We start from the raw sequence: 15078 nt of genomic DNA, 5'->3' as shown, positions 1-15078 counted from the left end.
TCTGGGTTTCAGACTTTCCTAACCAGATGAAGAGAGGTACCATTTAGTGTTTTGTCTGGGGAAGATAACTGGAGAAGGATCAGGTAGAAAGAGCGGATTTAAAAATTTGAGGTAATTGTTAGATCTACAAGTTGGAGGTGTCAATGGGCTGTTGGAAATGTGAATCTGGGGTTTGGGGCCACAGATAACTGCTTTTCCAAGTCGGGGTGTGGGCCAAGGATAGGTGAGGGGAATGAAGAAAGGGTGTGGGGATCCTCAGAAAGTAGGGATTGCGCTGGTAGAACCTGGGGCACAGAGCCCGAAAGGCAGACCCTAATGGTGACAGGGCTTCCTGGGGCGCCAGGCCTTACACCCATCTCCCCAGTTACATCCATTCACTGGTATCATTTAGTTTCCATTGGCCCCTGACATACCTTTCTTCTTCTGGGACTGGCTTCCTCCTGGCTCCGGGCAATCTTCTCATCACCACTCACTGGGTTTTCCAGTTCTGTGGGAATTTGGGAAAGGTCAGAGAGCAGCCCTGTTTCCCTTGTCAGAAGCATCTTTGCTCAGGCATCCAATGACAAATTGGTCACAAATTGAGTTCCTCCTCTTCAGGCGTCACCCTTCGCGCCCGAGGGAGGACAGGAGGACCGGAGATCTGCATATGTAAATGAGTGATTCGTAGTAATTACGGGCTGAGTCAGTGGCTCCACTAGAAATAGAACCCAGGCGTCTTGACTCAGAAACTTGGGGTTCCCCTACCGCGCAGCGGACGCCGCGTCCACTCTGCGGTCCTGACCCTTTCCGGGGCTGCCGCAGCACCAACAGAAGTTTCTTCGGTTTCTCCGCGGCACCTTCGCGCTTCGCAGCCCTGCGCGTAGCCGGACCAGGCGTGGGCGGGACGGGGGCGGAGCTGGGCCAGGTCCGGGGCGGGGCTTTGGCGTGGGCGGGGCTTCCTCGAGTTCCGGAGTCGAGTCGCTTCCCTTGGCCGGAGCGGAGATGCAGCCGCCGCCCCGAAAAGTGAGCTTGGCCTGGGAATGGGGACTCCTGGTGGGCTGGGGGGATGGTGGGAGTTGAGGGGGTCACCGGAGCCGCAGTGGGGGACGAGGAGTTGTAAGGGTTCGGGGCCTAACCCTGAAGTAATCCAGGAAACACCCCAGTCCCTCCCCGGTCCCGCCCCCTCACCGCTCCCTGCGCGGAGTGTTTTTCAGGTCCCGGCGCCAGGGGTCTTCAACCTCTTGTTACCCCCGCAGGTGAAGCCGGCCCAGGAGGTGAAGCTTCGCTTCTTGGAGCAGCTGAGCATCCTTCAGACCCGGCAGCAGAGGGAGGCGGATCTGCTGGAGGACATCAGGTAGCTTCTGATTCCTTCCACCATACCCCGACCTTTGCCGTTGCGCGCCCCTCCTCTCCTCGAACGGACCTGGGTCAGAGCTGGCCTGGGGAGGGGAAAGCAGGGGGTGAAGGGTTCTCCAACCTGCCCATTCCCGGCCCTCACTGTCGGCCTGGCTCTCCAGATACCGGTAGGGCTTATCCTTCCTCCTAACCCAACACACAGAAACACACAGGGACCCTCTCTCAAACCCATTGACTCCACACCCCTCCCTCTGCCCCACAATCAAGCTTGGGGCAGAATCTCCCCTCCCTCTTCCAGACCTGTTGGAAGGCTGGAATGTATCCAGGCCCCCATTCGTCCTCACCTCCAAGTCCAAAGATGGTTTTCCAGAGGTAGGGAGGATCCTGCTGAGGCTCTGAACAATGAGGTGAGGTTGTTCTGGGTTGCGGCTGCTTGAGGTGATCTCAAGGACTCTCTCTCCAGTCTCATTCCTTCCTGATGTACTCACACTTTAGGTCTGGCTCCCCTCTTCTTCCTGCCCAGGCTGAGGAGAGGATTGAGGGTGGGAGAACAGGACCAAACAGTGACACCATCTTGCCCCTTTAATCTTCATAGGTCCTACAGCAAGCAGAGGGCAGCCATTGAACGAGAATATGGACAGGTATGGGACTCCTTTTCCTGGACTTTCTCTTTTGTTGTGGCCTCCTTTGCACATGGCATTGTTTTTCTGCACATATTCCTCTTCTGGCCCACAGCAACGGCCTTGAGTTAGGCAGACTGGTGTCAGATTTCTCATGCTACTTGTTGGCTGTGTGACCTTGGACAAGGTGCTTAGCCTTTCTTGGCCTCAATTTCTTTCTCTGTAGAACGGAATAATAATTGTAACTTTATATAGGATTGTTGTAAGGATGAAATAGGTAAATCACTTAGCAGAGTGAGTGGCACGTAATATGCATCTCATGAATAGCGTTTATTATACCTGGATTTTATTATACCTGGATTTCATGTTCTCCTAGTTGTTGAGAGTCTTTGAAAGGTAACTGAGTCTGTGATGACTTTCCCACCAGGCACTTCAGAAACTGGCAGGGCCATTCCTGAAGAGAGAAGGGCACCGGAGTGGGGAGATGGACAGCAGGTGCGTCCCATGGATGGGGGTAGTTCAGGGGACCTAGAAGGGGTGAGGAGCCCAACCCCAGGAACCTATGGGAATAAAGGGCCAGTGAGGGGAGAGGGCATGTGAGCTGCAGGTAGAGCTGACACAGCAGCCCGAGAGGAGCTGACCCAGCAAGGACACTGTGGGTGCAGGCGGAGGGCATGAGTGATCCTTGTGGCTGAGCTAATGCGCTGATCGATTGATAGGCTCCCAGACAAGGGGGAAGGGAAAGCACTGTGTCTCCTATGGTATTGGGTTTGGTGGTGGGGGGGAGTGTCTCATGAAGCTTTGGAGTGCTCTCCTCCTCAACACAGACCTTCTCTGGGGAGAGGCAGGATGGTGTTTGGTGCCTGGCGCTGCCTGCTGGATGCCACCGTGGCTGGGGGCCAAGCCCGGCTCCAGGCGTCTGACCGATACCGTGACCTGGCAGGGGGCACAGGGCGGAGTGCCAAGGAGCAGGTGCTCCGGAAGGTATGGCTCAGTGGATGGGATGAAGGAAGAGCTGGCTTGGGGTAGAAAGTGGTCTGGGTCAGGACTCTGTGTGTACACGCCCTTAGGGAGCAGAGAACCTCCAGAGGGCGCAAGCAGAGGTGCTGCAGTCTGTCCGGGAGCTGAGCCGAAGTCGGAAGCTGTATGGGCAGCGGGAACGTGTGTGGGCCTTGGCACAGGAGAAGGTGGCTGATGTCCAGGCTAGGTGGGGTCATGGGGAGTTGGGAAGCCTGACTGGGAGACGGGAGCCAAGGCACCACAGCTGAGCCTAACCTTGACTCCTCTCCCTTGCCTGCACAGACTGAACCGAAGTGACCACGGGCTCTTCCACACTCGGACCAGTCTCCAGAAACTCAGCACCAAGGTTTGGGGGGACGTGGAAATGAGTGGAGGTGGGAAAGAGGTGGGAAGAGTAGTCTAGCAGTTTGAAACCCAAGGGCATAAATCTGAGAGACTGAGATGAATCCAGGCTTCCCTACATCCTCAATGTGTGACCCTGGTTAACTTGATCTCTTGGAGTTTCATGTTCTTCATCTGTAATGTGGAAATAGTACATTTCTTTTTTATTCCTTTACCATGCATTTATTGAGGACTCTGTGCCTTCAGAGTCTGGTGAGGGGCAGACAGATAGTAAGTAAAGAAACAAATAATCAGATTAAGTGAAAACAAAACAAGGTGCTATGGTAAAGGGTAACAGGGTGTAATTTAGAGAGAAAAGCTATCTGAACACATGGCCTGAATGGCAAGAAGCAGCCAGCCATGCAAAGATCTAGGGAAGAACATTCCAGGGAGAGGAAACGGTGAGTGCAGAGGCTCTGAGGTGGGAATAGCTTTGTGGGCTTCAAGAAACAGAAAGAAGGTCAGTGTGGCCGGAGCACTCTAAGCAGGGGGACAGGCACTGTGAAAACAGGTCAGAGAGATTGCAGGGGCCAGCTCTTGTTGCATCTGGCAAGCCACAGTAAGGAGCAGTGGGATTTTATTTTAAATGGACCTAGATGCCACTAGAGCATTTCAAGCTGGAGTTGTTGAGTGTGCAATGTGTTTAGTGTAGCACCAGGTGCATAGTAAGCACTCAATAATATGAGAATCCATGCTGGATCTGGGTTGGCCTTGGAAGGACCCCACGGGTCCAGGGCTTCCTTTGACACCTGTTTTCTCCTTCTAGCTCTCTGCCCAATCAGCCCAGTACTCCCAGCAGCTGAGAGCAGCCCGAAATGAGTACCTGCTCAACTTGGTGGCCACCAATGCTCACCTTGACCACTACTACCAGGAGGAGTTGCCAGCCCTGCTCAAGGCCAGTCCCAACCCAGATAGTCCTGCCTCTTGGCATGGGGGGTGAGGGGGTGTTGTATGGGAGAGCCTCTCCTTGCTTCCTACCATCTTCAGGCTAGGTGGTGCTAAGGTCCCAGCCTGCTTTGAGTGGCTGTAAGTTACATTCTTTAGTTCTGGTTTGGGTTTGTCTTCTAGCTGGCTACATGACATTTTGCAGAACACTTAGCCCCTCTGAATACCTAGTTGCCTCATTAGGTACAATTTTTGTTCTGCCTACTTTATAAAACTAATGGGGCTCAGGCGAGAGAATGGATATGAAAATGCTTTTTAGACTGTTAAGGTCTATGCATACATGAGGGCCTATTATTAGAAGCAGTAAAATGTCTCATTTCTTCCCTCTTTCCAATTCCTCACGCCCATCACCCATCTGAACCTGGGGAGAGAGCTTGCTTTGCAGTAGATGCTGGGGGAAGGGTGGGGTCACGATCTTGGGGTTCTCTCCAGGCCCTGGTCAGCGAGCTGTTGGAACACTTGAGGGACCCCTTGACCTTGCTAAGCCGCACTGAGCTGGAAGCTGCAGAGATGGCCCTGGAGCATGCCCGCCGTGGAGGGCAGGCAACCTCCCAGGTGAGGACCGTGCCGTATACGAGCTCCTCAGGGATCCCCTTCACCCTCCTCTTCAGTACAGACCACCCACTGTGTATCTGCCCCTTTGATTTTCACCTGTCCTTCTTTTTCCGAGAGGGGCTGGGGATAGGCTTGGAGGGGTAACCCGTGACTAGTTTGACCTTTTCGAACCCCCAGGTAAGCTGGGAGGAGGATCTGAAGCTCTTTCTTCAGGAACCTGGAGTATTTTCCCCCACACCACCTCAGGAGTTTCAGCCTGCAGGGACTGATCAGGTGAGACTTCTCTCTTCATTGGAAGCCAACCACCTGTAAAGGGGACTGTGGTTTAGGCCTACTCCCTCATCACCCCTGTCCTGCTTAGTGACTGTTAAACTATGGAGAAGGGGTTTCAGAACTCTAGTTCCTATTCCTTCTTCTTCTCTCCCATTTTGGGGACTCTCTGTGTGTCTCTGTCCACAGGAATGCACACCTGTGCCCTCACCTCTTTGTCCCTGTGGCTGGAGAAGGTTAGGACAGGGAGAAGGAAACAAGAAGGGACTGTAGAGAAGGAGCAACATCAGGTCCTCCTCTCAGCATCTGTGTACACTCTTCACATAGGTTTGCACCCTGGAGCTGGAGGGGGATGCAGGAGGCATGGCGGGGGACCGTAGCCTGGAGAAAGAGGTTCAGCACTGGACGAGCCGAGCCGCCCGAGACTACAAGATCCAGAACCATGGGCATCGGGTGAGGTGGGGGGTGCAGGTGTTGTGGGTGGGTGGGAAGCACTGAGAGACAAGGACTCCGGAGTCAGTGGGGGATGTCATAGGGCTGCATGCAGGAGAGGAAGGAAAGGGATTTTACTGCAATAGTGTGGCACAGTGGTTAAGAGCCCAGCTTTCAGAGCTAGACCCACCTGGGTTCAAATCCTGCTCGCTTGTTTTCTCATTATGTAACCCTGAGTAAGGGAGTGACTTAATCTCTCTGGACTTCAGTTTCCTTATTGTGAATTGGGGCTAATAACAGTCCCCACTGCATGAGGATGATTAAATGACATAATGCATGCAAAGCAAGTAGCAAAGTGCCAGTCCATAGTAAGTTGTCTGCATAGTGTTTCCACCCACCCCTGTTCTCTGCCTTTCCAACCAGGTGCTGCAGCGGCTGGAGCAGAGGCGACAGCAGGCTCCAGGGCAGGAGGCGCCAGGTCTAGAACAGCGGCTGCAGGAAGTGAGGGAGAGCATCCGGCGGGCACAGGTGAGCCATAGCCCTGTTCCTGGGACCCCTGAGATCCCACCTGCTCACACAACACCCTCCTGCTGTCTAGCTACATGGTGGGGAGCAGGGAGGTGGGAGGTAGAAGGTGGACATGTTTGGGGTGGCTCCACTCACCGCCCAAAAGCAGGCCCATCCATGACCTTGGTTGATCTCTCTTCCCCATGCCAGGTGAGCCAGGTGAAGGGGGCTGCCCGGCTGGCCCTGCTCCAAGGAGCTGGCCTGGATGTGCAGCGCTGGCTGAAGCCAGCCATGACCCAGGCGCAGGATGAGGTAGAGCAGGAGCGACGGCTCAGTGAGGCCCGGCTGTCCCAGAGGGACCTCTCTCCCACGGTGAGTACCCTTTGCTCCCTACCCCTCTACACCTGGGAGGGTAAAGGGTAGATCTCCCCAGAGGAGGTCAGACCCTATAAAATGGGCATCCCAATAGTACTGAAGTCAAAGAGGTTGTTATGAGGCTGGAATGAAGTACGTATACTTTTTTGCATAGTTCGTAGCACAGAGTGCTCTCAGTGAACTTTTATCGTGACTATAGGATGGCAGTTATGAACTAAAGTTCTGAGTATGGACTCTAAGTGGTTTATGCGCCAGCCACTCCGCTTACTACTAGCTGTGTGGTCTTGGAAATTGACTTAACATTTCTGAGGCTCAGTTTTCTTATAAGTAAAATGAAGTAGGTGGCTCAGTCAGTTAAGGGTCTGAGTCTTGATTTTGGCTCAGGTCATGATCTTAGGGTTGTGAGACTGAGCTCTGCATCAGGCTCCATGCTCAGTATGGAGTCGGCTTGCCTCTCTCCTTCTCCCCCTGCCCTGCCCCCCAGTGCATGACATGCATGTGTGTACCCTTGCTCTCAAATAAAATCTTTTTAAAACATTTGAAAAGTAGGTAAAACGAGATGATATAGTTATGCAAAATATCAGCGGGTTATTGTGAAGTTTTGATGAGGTGCTATACATAAGATGTTAAGTGTCATTCCTGGCCCATGGTAGGCACTCAGTACTGGAATTTTGCAATTGTTGTTGGTGTTACCCTGCTCTGTGGTGATTTTGCTTGTGATACATGGTGGACAGATGGGTGGTATTACCTTGGGTAATGATCTATTGGTGTTCTTTAAGGGTAGAATGGAGGAGTGGGGATTAAAATGGGTACTTGAGAGTGGGCCCCCCAGTGATGTCTGTTCTCTGTCCCCCAGGCTGAGGATGCTGAGCTCTCTGACTTTGAGGAATGTGAGGAGACAGGGGAGCTCTTTGAGGAACCTGCCCCTGTAGCCTTGGCCACCAGGCCCCTCCCCTGCCCAGCACATGTGGTGTTCAACTATCAGGTATCAGGTGGGCACGGGGGTGGGGACCTCAGAGAAGTGGGGATGGGAGACAGCCATGTCCTGAATTCTTCCTTGTGGGGCCTAGGCAGGGCATGAGGATGAGCTGACCATTACAGAGGGCGAGTGGCTGGAGGTCATAGAAGAGGGAGATGCTGATGAATGGGTCAAGGTGGGTATGGACCATAGGTTCTGACCTTGGCAGTGGGTGGGGGGTGTGGCAGTGGGAAGAACTTCTCTGTGGCTTGCAAGGACCCAGCCAGACAAAGCTGGAAGCCTGAGGAGGAGGGCTAGGGCCATGGGCTGCTGAGTCAAGTCTGCTTTCTGTTCACATTGCTGCGTGAATAGGCTCGAAACCAGCACGGCGAGGTAGGCTTTGTCCCTGAGCGGTATCTCAACTTCCCGGACCTCTCCTTCCCTGAGAGTGGCCACGACAGTGACAATCCCTCAGGGGTAGAGCCCACAGGTAAGAATGGGAAATTCTGGGTCAGGGGACCTTGAGTCATGGTGGCCCTGAGGTGTCATGGCCCAGGGAACTACTCCCCATCAACTCCCCTCACCACCTCTCCTGGGCTTCTGCAGCCTTCCTGGCCCGTGCCCTATACAGCTACACAGGACAGAGTGCGGAGGAGCTGAGCTTTCCAGAGGGGGCGCTTATCCGCCTGCTGCCCCGGGCCCAGGATGGAGTGGATGATGGCTTCTGGAGAGGAGAATTCGGGGGCCACGTGGGGGTTTTCCCCTCCCTGTTAGTGGAGGAGCTGCTTGGTCCCCCAGAACCCCCTGAACTCTCAGACCCTGAACAGGTGAGGCTTCCTTCTCCCTGGGTCCCCAGGCTTCTCTGAGTTGAGCCTCCCACTCCAATGAGGCCCCATATTCATCTGAATGCCCCCTTCCTTCTCCCGGTTTACTTCCTACATTGGCTTGGACCTCCCAATCTCCTTTGGCTGGGCAGAGAAGAGGGAAACTTAGGCAGTTTTCCCTAAGAGTTTGGTGGTCCTACTTTAGTGCTAGATCTGAGTTTGGATTCATACTGCGTTGCCTTGGGCAGTGATATAAGCTTGGTGCTTACTTGTCATCTGGGAAAACTGGGGTAATAATACCTACTTCAGCAGCCCAACCCTCGTGTCTAGAGATAGGGAGGTAAAGCCCTTAGCACAGTGACCCAGAGGAGGTCGTTTAATATATGGTACCTACTCTTACAGCAGGAAGAGCCTAGGAGAGGGAGTCAGGAGAGCTGGGTTCTAGTTGGGACTCTACCACTAACAGGCTCCATGCTTTTCAATAGATGGCTTAACCTGAGTCTCATCTCTACAAGAAATCATAAAACAAAACTCCCTACTTCATGGGATGGTGTTAGGAATTAATTAGTGAGCATATGTGAAGTGCTAACAGAATGTCTGGGGCATAGTACCTATTGGCTATGGAAGTGTGTATCAGCTAAAGCCCCCACGTGTATAGAAGCATCTGGCTGCTGTCCAAATCAAGGAGGATGGGACAGGAATTGAAGATGAGATGAGAGGAGAAGGTGATGAAACCTTCCTGTGTGCCAGGAATAACCCCGTGTGCCCCTCGTTCCTAGATGCTGCCATCCCCTTCTCCTCCTAGCTTCTCACCTCCTGTGCCCACCTCTGCCGTGGAGGGAGCCCCTGCACCTGTGTTGCCTGTGGGTGAGTAGAGGGCACTGGGGGCCCTGGGAGGGAAAGAGACAGGCAGGAGGAGAAAGGTTGCCCTCGGCTTCTCTGCCTGCCCTCAGGAACCTCCTCCATCAGGCTCACAGAAGCAGGATGGTGAGAAGAGCTTGGGCTTTGGAGGGGAGGCAAGTGCATCGTTGAGACTTTGCATATGACTTCCCAGTGTGTGGTTTGGGGCGGGATATTGAACCTGCCTGGGCCTTTACAGGGTGAGGAGAAAGGTCCCTATTTCACTGGGTTGTTGTGAGGGTTAGGAAGATGGGCCTAGGGGTGCCTGGGTGGTTCAGTCGTTAAGCCTTCTGCTCAGGTCATGATCCCAGGGTTCTGTGATCAAGCCCCGCATCAGGCTACCTGCTGAGCCTGCTTCTCCCTCTCCCACTCCCTCTGCTTGTGTTCCCTCTCTAGCTATCCCTTTGTCAAATAAATAAATAAAATCTTAAAAAAAAAAAAAAAAAGAAATATGGGCCTAGCATTGTGCCTGGCACATAGTATGCATGCCTGCAGTAGCTGTTTCCTCATGAAGGTTATTTTACAAATTAGCCAGCTTTTCCCACTACGCATCCTCTGCCTTTAATGTTCTTGAATCCTGTAAACACTTTGGTTTGTGTCATCATTTTCCTTCTTGGAATGCCCACCTTTTCTAAAACCTTCTCATACTTCTACTTTCTTCACGGAGCCTCCCTCCCTGATCCCAGAGGTCCCTGTGACCATTTTCTGTACCCCCTGTCCCAGCCCCTATAGTTCACTTTGAATGATTTAGCACAATCATTCATTGTGTTTGTTGGTTTTTCAGTACTGGGTTCCTGACAGCCACTGGGAATGGGGGTGCTGTGAATCCCATCGCCCCCTCTCAGCAGGTGCCAAGTAAGTGCTGAGGATGGATAGATCAATGGATCTTGTGGCTCTAAGACTAGGGACTATTTGTTAATTCATCAAATATTTACAGAGTTCCACTGTTCTAAGTGCTGGAGATGCAGTGATGAACAAAACAAAGCCTGAAGAATGACTTGTGGCTCTTGTTTGCAGACCAAGATCTGGACTGCCCTGGACCCCTGGACATGATGATACCTCGACTCAGGCCGGTATGGGTCCCTCCCTTGGAGGAGATTGTGTCATTCCAAACGTGTCCTGTTTTGTCTGCGGGGCTGAGGGAATGGACAGGGATGTCCCCAAGGGAGGGTTCTGGAGCTCTGATTCTGTGTTCTCTACAGATGCGTCCACCACCTCCCCCACCAGCTAAAGCCCCAGATCCTGGCCACCCAGATTCTCTTACCTGAAGCCAGGGGGATTGCTGTCCCCCAGTGATGCTGCTGTCCCTATACCCAAGATGTCAGAGAACAACCCCTCTATGATCTGGAGTAATAACACAGCCAAAAGCTGGAGTTTCCCCCATTTCCACTCTTACCTCCAGGGGTAGAAACTTTCCCTCTCCCCATTTCTGGAGCTGGAACTCACTCCTTTCCCCCCATCATACTTCTGCTATCTCTAGGGCTGGAACTATCCCTCTTTCTTCTGCCACCACCCCATCTCTAGGGTGGTAAAATGGATTGTGAAATCTCTGGGGCTGGAACCCATCTTCCAAAGTCTTGAGTGGCTCCAGCCCATCTGTGTCTCCACCCTGACTCTGTGACGCAGTCCACTGGGTCTGTGACCCATGGCCACTGGGGTTGGGGGCTGGGACAGGAGCAGGCCTGTCAAAAGGAGCTGGAGCCAGTATGCAACACAGCTGTAATGGTCTGAGCGGATTTATTGACAGTGAATAAAGGGCACTAAGCCCAAGCCAGGGCCTGGACCTCTTTTACCAAGAGGACAGGGGGCCTAAGGTGCTATTGCTTTAGGGGCCCACCAAGGGCAGGAGCCTGCTCCCAGCTGCCACGCTCTAGCAAATGGAGCGAGATAATGGGGAAGGGGTCAGGCGGCCTGTTGGCAGGCAGGGGAAGTGAAAGAGACTGAGGGATGGGGTTGAGACTTCTCCCGAGGTCCCCCAGCCTGAGGCCATGCAACTCCAGATGGAAGTAGAGCTGGTTCCTCAGGTGGGGACAGTGCTGTCCAGTGGAGAGGAGGGCCTTCATGCCCGCCCACCCCCTGGCCCTGCCAGCTGGTAGTCCATCAGCACAATGAAGAAGGAGGCTTGGAGGAGAGGAAGGGTAACAGTGTTGCTTTCTATTCAGGATGTGTCTCAGCTTTCCCCTGGGGGCTGCAGGACCTTCCCTGTCTGCTGGAGCACATGCCCACTCCCCACCACTAAACCAAAGAATTTGCAGCAAAGGCCATCCTGGGGAGTACAGTGAGCTAATGGGCTTAGGTGATGTAAGTAGGGGGTGGGAAGATGAGATTATCTGATTTGGGGCCCAGGCAGACTCACCTCACACACCCCCTGCTCCCAGTGGTGGGGATACCTGTGAGAGAGAAGTGTCAACAATGGGAGAAGAGGATGTGGGTCCAATCAGTGCTACCTCCCCCTACCCCCAGGGTAGGAGGCAATAGGAGCTGAGCCCACCATAGCCATGCCCATGCCTTCATACCTGGTGATCTGAGGTGTCCAGTTTGCTTGACTGTCCAATTGCCTCTCGACTGGCCACTCCTGGGCTTGGGCCCCTCTCTCCAGCCCCAGGCATGGGCTCTGTGAAGGCTCTAGCGTTCCCCTCAAGTGCACAAGGGACTAGGCTGCCATCCCTGAGTCCTCCATTCTGCACTGGGGGACTGGCGAGGCCTGGGGGCTGTGGCCTTTCAGGGGGCACACTCTCAATGGCAGGTGTCCCTGCCCTGGGCTGCCCTCCCCCGGACCCCTGACTACCCCCTGTGTCCTGCCCTCCACCAGACCCCCAGCTCCTGTCCGTGGGAGAGCCATCACGATGCTCATGTAGCCCATAGCGCTTCTCAATGTGTGTCACCCGGAACCTGGGAAGGGAGGGAACACTGGGGCTTAAGACCACAACTCAGAGACTGCTAGGCTTCCCCCCAACCAGGGACATCCTGGGTTTCATGGTCACTTCCCTCTGGCCTGGGGGGAGGGGGGAGACTTCCCCAGATTATGGGGCATATGTACAGCCTGACTTCTGCTGTAGCTCACAGTCTAGGAGAACAGAGCTGGGGCCCACCTTTGGAGTCAGGTGCCTGGTCACTGGGGCTCCCACCTCAAACTCCCTTTCTCTGGGGCTTTCTGTCCCCACCTGCCCACAGAGAACACAGTGGTCTCTCCAGGCCGGGGGCGGCTCTTTCCTTCCTTGGAGCGTCCCTGACGAACAAGCGGGGGCCTCTTGTTGCGGCTGCAGTGGATACAAGGGGCTGCAGAGCCCAGATGCACTGTGTGATGATGGGAAGGGGCTCCATCTTGCAGGCTGGAGGTGGCATCCACGCTGGACGATAGGGAAGAAGGGAGCACAAGTGACATTACCATTTCCTTTCCTTTTCCATTTGTGTCTGTTCTTTCAGCTTCTTAAATCCCCAGATGCCGCGCTTCCCCCAGGCCCCAGCACTCTTGTATTTATCTAATAAACACAATATTCAGATTTTAGTCATCATGTGTTCTCTTTCCCAGGGTTGTTTGCTAAAAAGAGGGCAATGTTTAACCCAAAGGAATGGCACAAGGGATAAATGTCAGGCTTGATGATATCCAGATGGGAAGTATGGTTTGAAGGACTCAGATTTCTAGAAAACTTCTTTCTTCTTATAGGCTAGCCAGCTTTGCCTCCCCCCGGCCCCCCAGACATGCGAGGACATTGGGAAAGGATTGTGCTGGAGGAGAGGGTACTCTCCAAGGCAAGCTAAGTCATGCTGGCCCTTGTTTCCAGCTCACCTGGACAGCTGCACTGTCCCTTCTCCTTCACTGTCCCCCAGCATCTCCTTCAAGGCCTCAGCATTGGCTGAGGGGAGAAGGAAAAGAGGGAGTCAGTGGAGGTGGAGGTCAGGGCAAGAGAAAGTTGAGCAGGGGGCAGGGGCTGGCAGAGCAAACGGCCAGTCTACACCCACCTTCATTTTGGATGATGCAGCGAACAATCCTCTCTACGGTGTCCTCATTCATGTCATCGTCTTCAGCTGAAGGATGAGAGGTTGGCAAGGAAGCAGGAAGTGAGTCAGCTTTGGGTGGACATTACCTGGTGGCTTCTGTGGCTTACTGCTCAAGACCTATCCCTTTGTCTATTTGCCATCATGCTGGATGTTAGCATTTGGGGGCCAGGGCAGAAAAGATGGGAAAGTCAGTGGGAGCCCAAGACTATCAACAGTGGGCCCTTCCCACCCATGCTGCCTTTCCTAGGCTTGCTTTCAGGGTGGTGTCATCCCAGTTGCTGACTCAAGAAAGCATCATTAAACCTTGGTCAGGATTTGGCCTGGGTCTCTTGATCAGTAAGTCAGAAAGAGGTGTGGGGTGAAGGAAATGGGAGGAAGGTGACTGAGCCGGGTTCTAGGCTCCTCACTCACGGGGCTGGAGCTGGGCATCGTCGGGCTCCGAGCCCCTCGACGTGCGGCAGCGGTAGCCCTTCTTCTTGAGCACGTGGCAGATCATGAAGCCTACGAGGCCCATGAGGAAGAAGACCAGCACAAGCAGGAAGAGCATGTATAGCCCATGTTGGGGCGGCTCCAGGTCAGGCTGTGGTTCCGACATGAGGCCCTGGGGGGCGAGCGCGGGCCAGGGCGCCTCCTGGGGTTAGGGGGCTGCAGCTAGGGACTGGGGGAGGGATAGGAATTCGGTCCTCAGGACCCGAAACCGACGAGCCTCTGAGGTCCGGCCCCACCCCCCTACCCAACCAAGGAGCTGTCCGTGCCAGGGGTGCTGGTCCGGGGCAAGGGTGCCAGACGGTGGCTGCGCAAGCCCTCTTCCACGACCCTGATCCTGCTTCCCCGACGCCCAGAGCGTTCCCCTTTCCAGCTTGTCCTGAGCTTCCGTCCCTCCCAAGGACACTGCAGAGCGAGATGGGACGGAATTCTCAGGCGGCGGGCGCAAGAATCGCGCCTGAGTCAGCGTCCGCACCTCCTCCGCGTCGGCCTGAGCCAGGCCTCTGCAACCCCCTCCCCTGCCTGTATTCCCGCACAACGCCACCCCTTTCGATTCCTCCCATCCTGACCACTTGGCCCACTCGGTACCGGTGGCTTGGTTCTGGCTCCGGCTCCGGCTCGGGTTCCGGCTCCAGGGACGTCCTAGTCCGGCTTAGGGCCCCCGACGCCCTCCCGGCGCTCATCCCTTGCTTCCTCCCCCTCCCCCCCTCGCCGCCTCACCGGCTCCGGGCTCTGGCTGCAGATACCGGTGCCGCGGCAGGCGGGGGGAGGGAAGGATGAAGAGGGATGCGGGCTGGTTAGGAGCTGCGGCTGGCTCCGGACAACTCCGGCTGTGGGAAGGGGAAGGAAATGGGGATGGGGGGGACGCCGCCGCAGCCGGCCTAGGTTCCCAAATGCCTTCTCCAGTCGCCAGCCCGGGACCAGGGGGCGGAGCGCAGGTGTGCGGGGCGGAGAGAGAGAGCCTTGCGTGCTTGTGAGCGCAAGTGTGGGGCGCGCGTGACTGCACCGCCCCCCTCCGTCCCCCCCGGGGGGAGTGTGCGGCGCCGAGTCAGAGTTCGGGTGGGGAGGACAGGCAGTCAGAACAAAGTGCTCTCCACTGTTCTATCCTGCATGCTTGGCTCATCTCCTGCCCTCAGATGCCTCGGTCTGGTGGAGAGCCAGGAATCTTCCCAGCGGACCAGGGGAAGCTTGCTTTCTGTACCGGAGAGGGACGGAGTGGCGGTTCTCCGGAGTCTCCTAGACTGGTGACAATGGCCTGCGCCCCGTTTGGGGCAGCTGGCTGGACGAGATGTCTCGGATTCCCGAGGATTTGACCCCTGCCCGGGAGGAGATGACCCTCGCATCCTAGAACCGATGCTACCCGTCCGCCGCAGAGCACAGATGCTTACGCTCCGGAACCTGGAAGGGCGAAGCCAAGCTAGGGGCGGAACTCCGCAGGGGGCGTGGTCTGGGAGGCGGGGCCTGGACT

At 55.0% G+C, this 15078-nt stretch overlaps 2 protein-coding genes across 6 annotated transcripts; one reads left to right on the top strand and one right to left on the bottom strand.

The window, feature by feature from the left end:
* The first annotated feature begins 882 nt into the window (after positions 1 to 882).
* Positions 883 to 12358, top strand: FCHSD1 (FCH and double SH3 domains 1). 2 transcript variants are annotated; one of them, XM_047728961.1, is made up of 20 exons: positions 883 to 1002; positions 1236 to 1333; positions 1931 to 1976; positions 2383 to 2450; positions 2783 to 2939; positions 3026 to 3162; positions 3258 to 3321; positions 4123 to 4251; positions 4734 to 4856; positions 5034 to 5129; positions 5454 to 5579; positions 5982 to 6086; positions 6276 to 6437; positions 7297 to 7425; positions 7511 to 7594; positions 7771 to 7888; positions 8005 to 8225; positions 9002 to 9089; positions 10140 to 10195; positions 10325 to 12358. In XM_047728961.1, the coding sequence occupies exons 1-20, from the start codon at positions 982 to 984 to the stop codon at positions 10388 to 10390; spliced, it is 2094 nt and encodes a 697-aa protein (XP_047584917.1). In that variant the 5' UTR covers positions 883 to 981; the 3' UTR covers positions 10391 to 12358. The 2 variants fall into 2 exon arrangements, with proteins under 2 accessions (XP_047584917.1, XP_047584918.1); XM_047728962.1 differs by having other exon boundaries at positions 2804 to 2939; positions 10325 to 12356.
* RELL2 (RELT like 2) lies at positions 10843 to 15042 on the bottom strand. 4 transcript variants are annotated; one of them, XM_047728967.1, is made up of 8 exons: positions 14199 to 15042; positions 13858 to 14015; positions 13536 to 13782; positions 13086 to 13151; positions 12913 to 12979; positions 12287 to 12472; positions 11639 to 12014; positions 10843 to 11512 (listed from the first exon to the last, which is right to left on the bottom strand). In XM_047728967.1, the coding sequence occupies exons 3-8, from the start codon at positions 13717 to 13719 to the stop codon at positions 11480 to 11482; spliced, it is 912 nt and encodes a 303-aa protein (XP_047584923.1). In that variant the 5' UTR covers positions 13720 to 13782; positions 13858 to 14015; positions 14199 to 15042; the 3' UTR covers positions 10843 to 11479. The 4 variants fall into 4 exon arrangements, with proteins under 4 accessions (XP_047584923.1, XP_047584920.1, XP_047584921.1 ...); XM_047728964.1 differs by having other exon boundaries at positions 10843 to 11243; positions 11479 to 11512; positions 13536 to 14015; positions 14199 to 15041; XM_047728965.1 differs by having other exon boundaries at positions 13880 to 14015; positions 14199 to 15041.
* Positions 15043 to 15078: the final 36 nt, after the last annotated feature.

Source organism: Lutra lutra, chromosome 5 (assembly GCF_902655055.1).
Source record: "Lutra lutra chromosome 5, mLutLut1.2, whole genome shotgun sequence".
In the NCBI taxonomy this organism is placed as follows: domain Eukaryota; kingdom Metazoa; phylum Chordata; class Mammalia; order Carnivora; family Mustelidae; genus Lutra; species Lutra lutra.
This window is presented reverse-complemented; position numbering and strand designations above follow the sequence as displayed.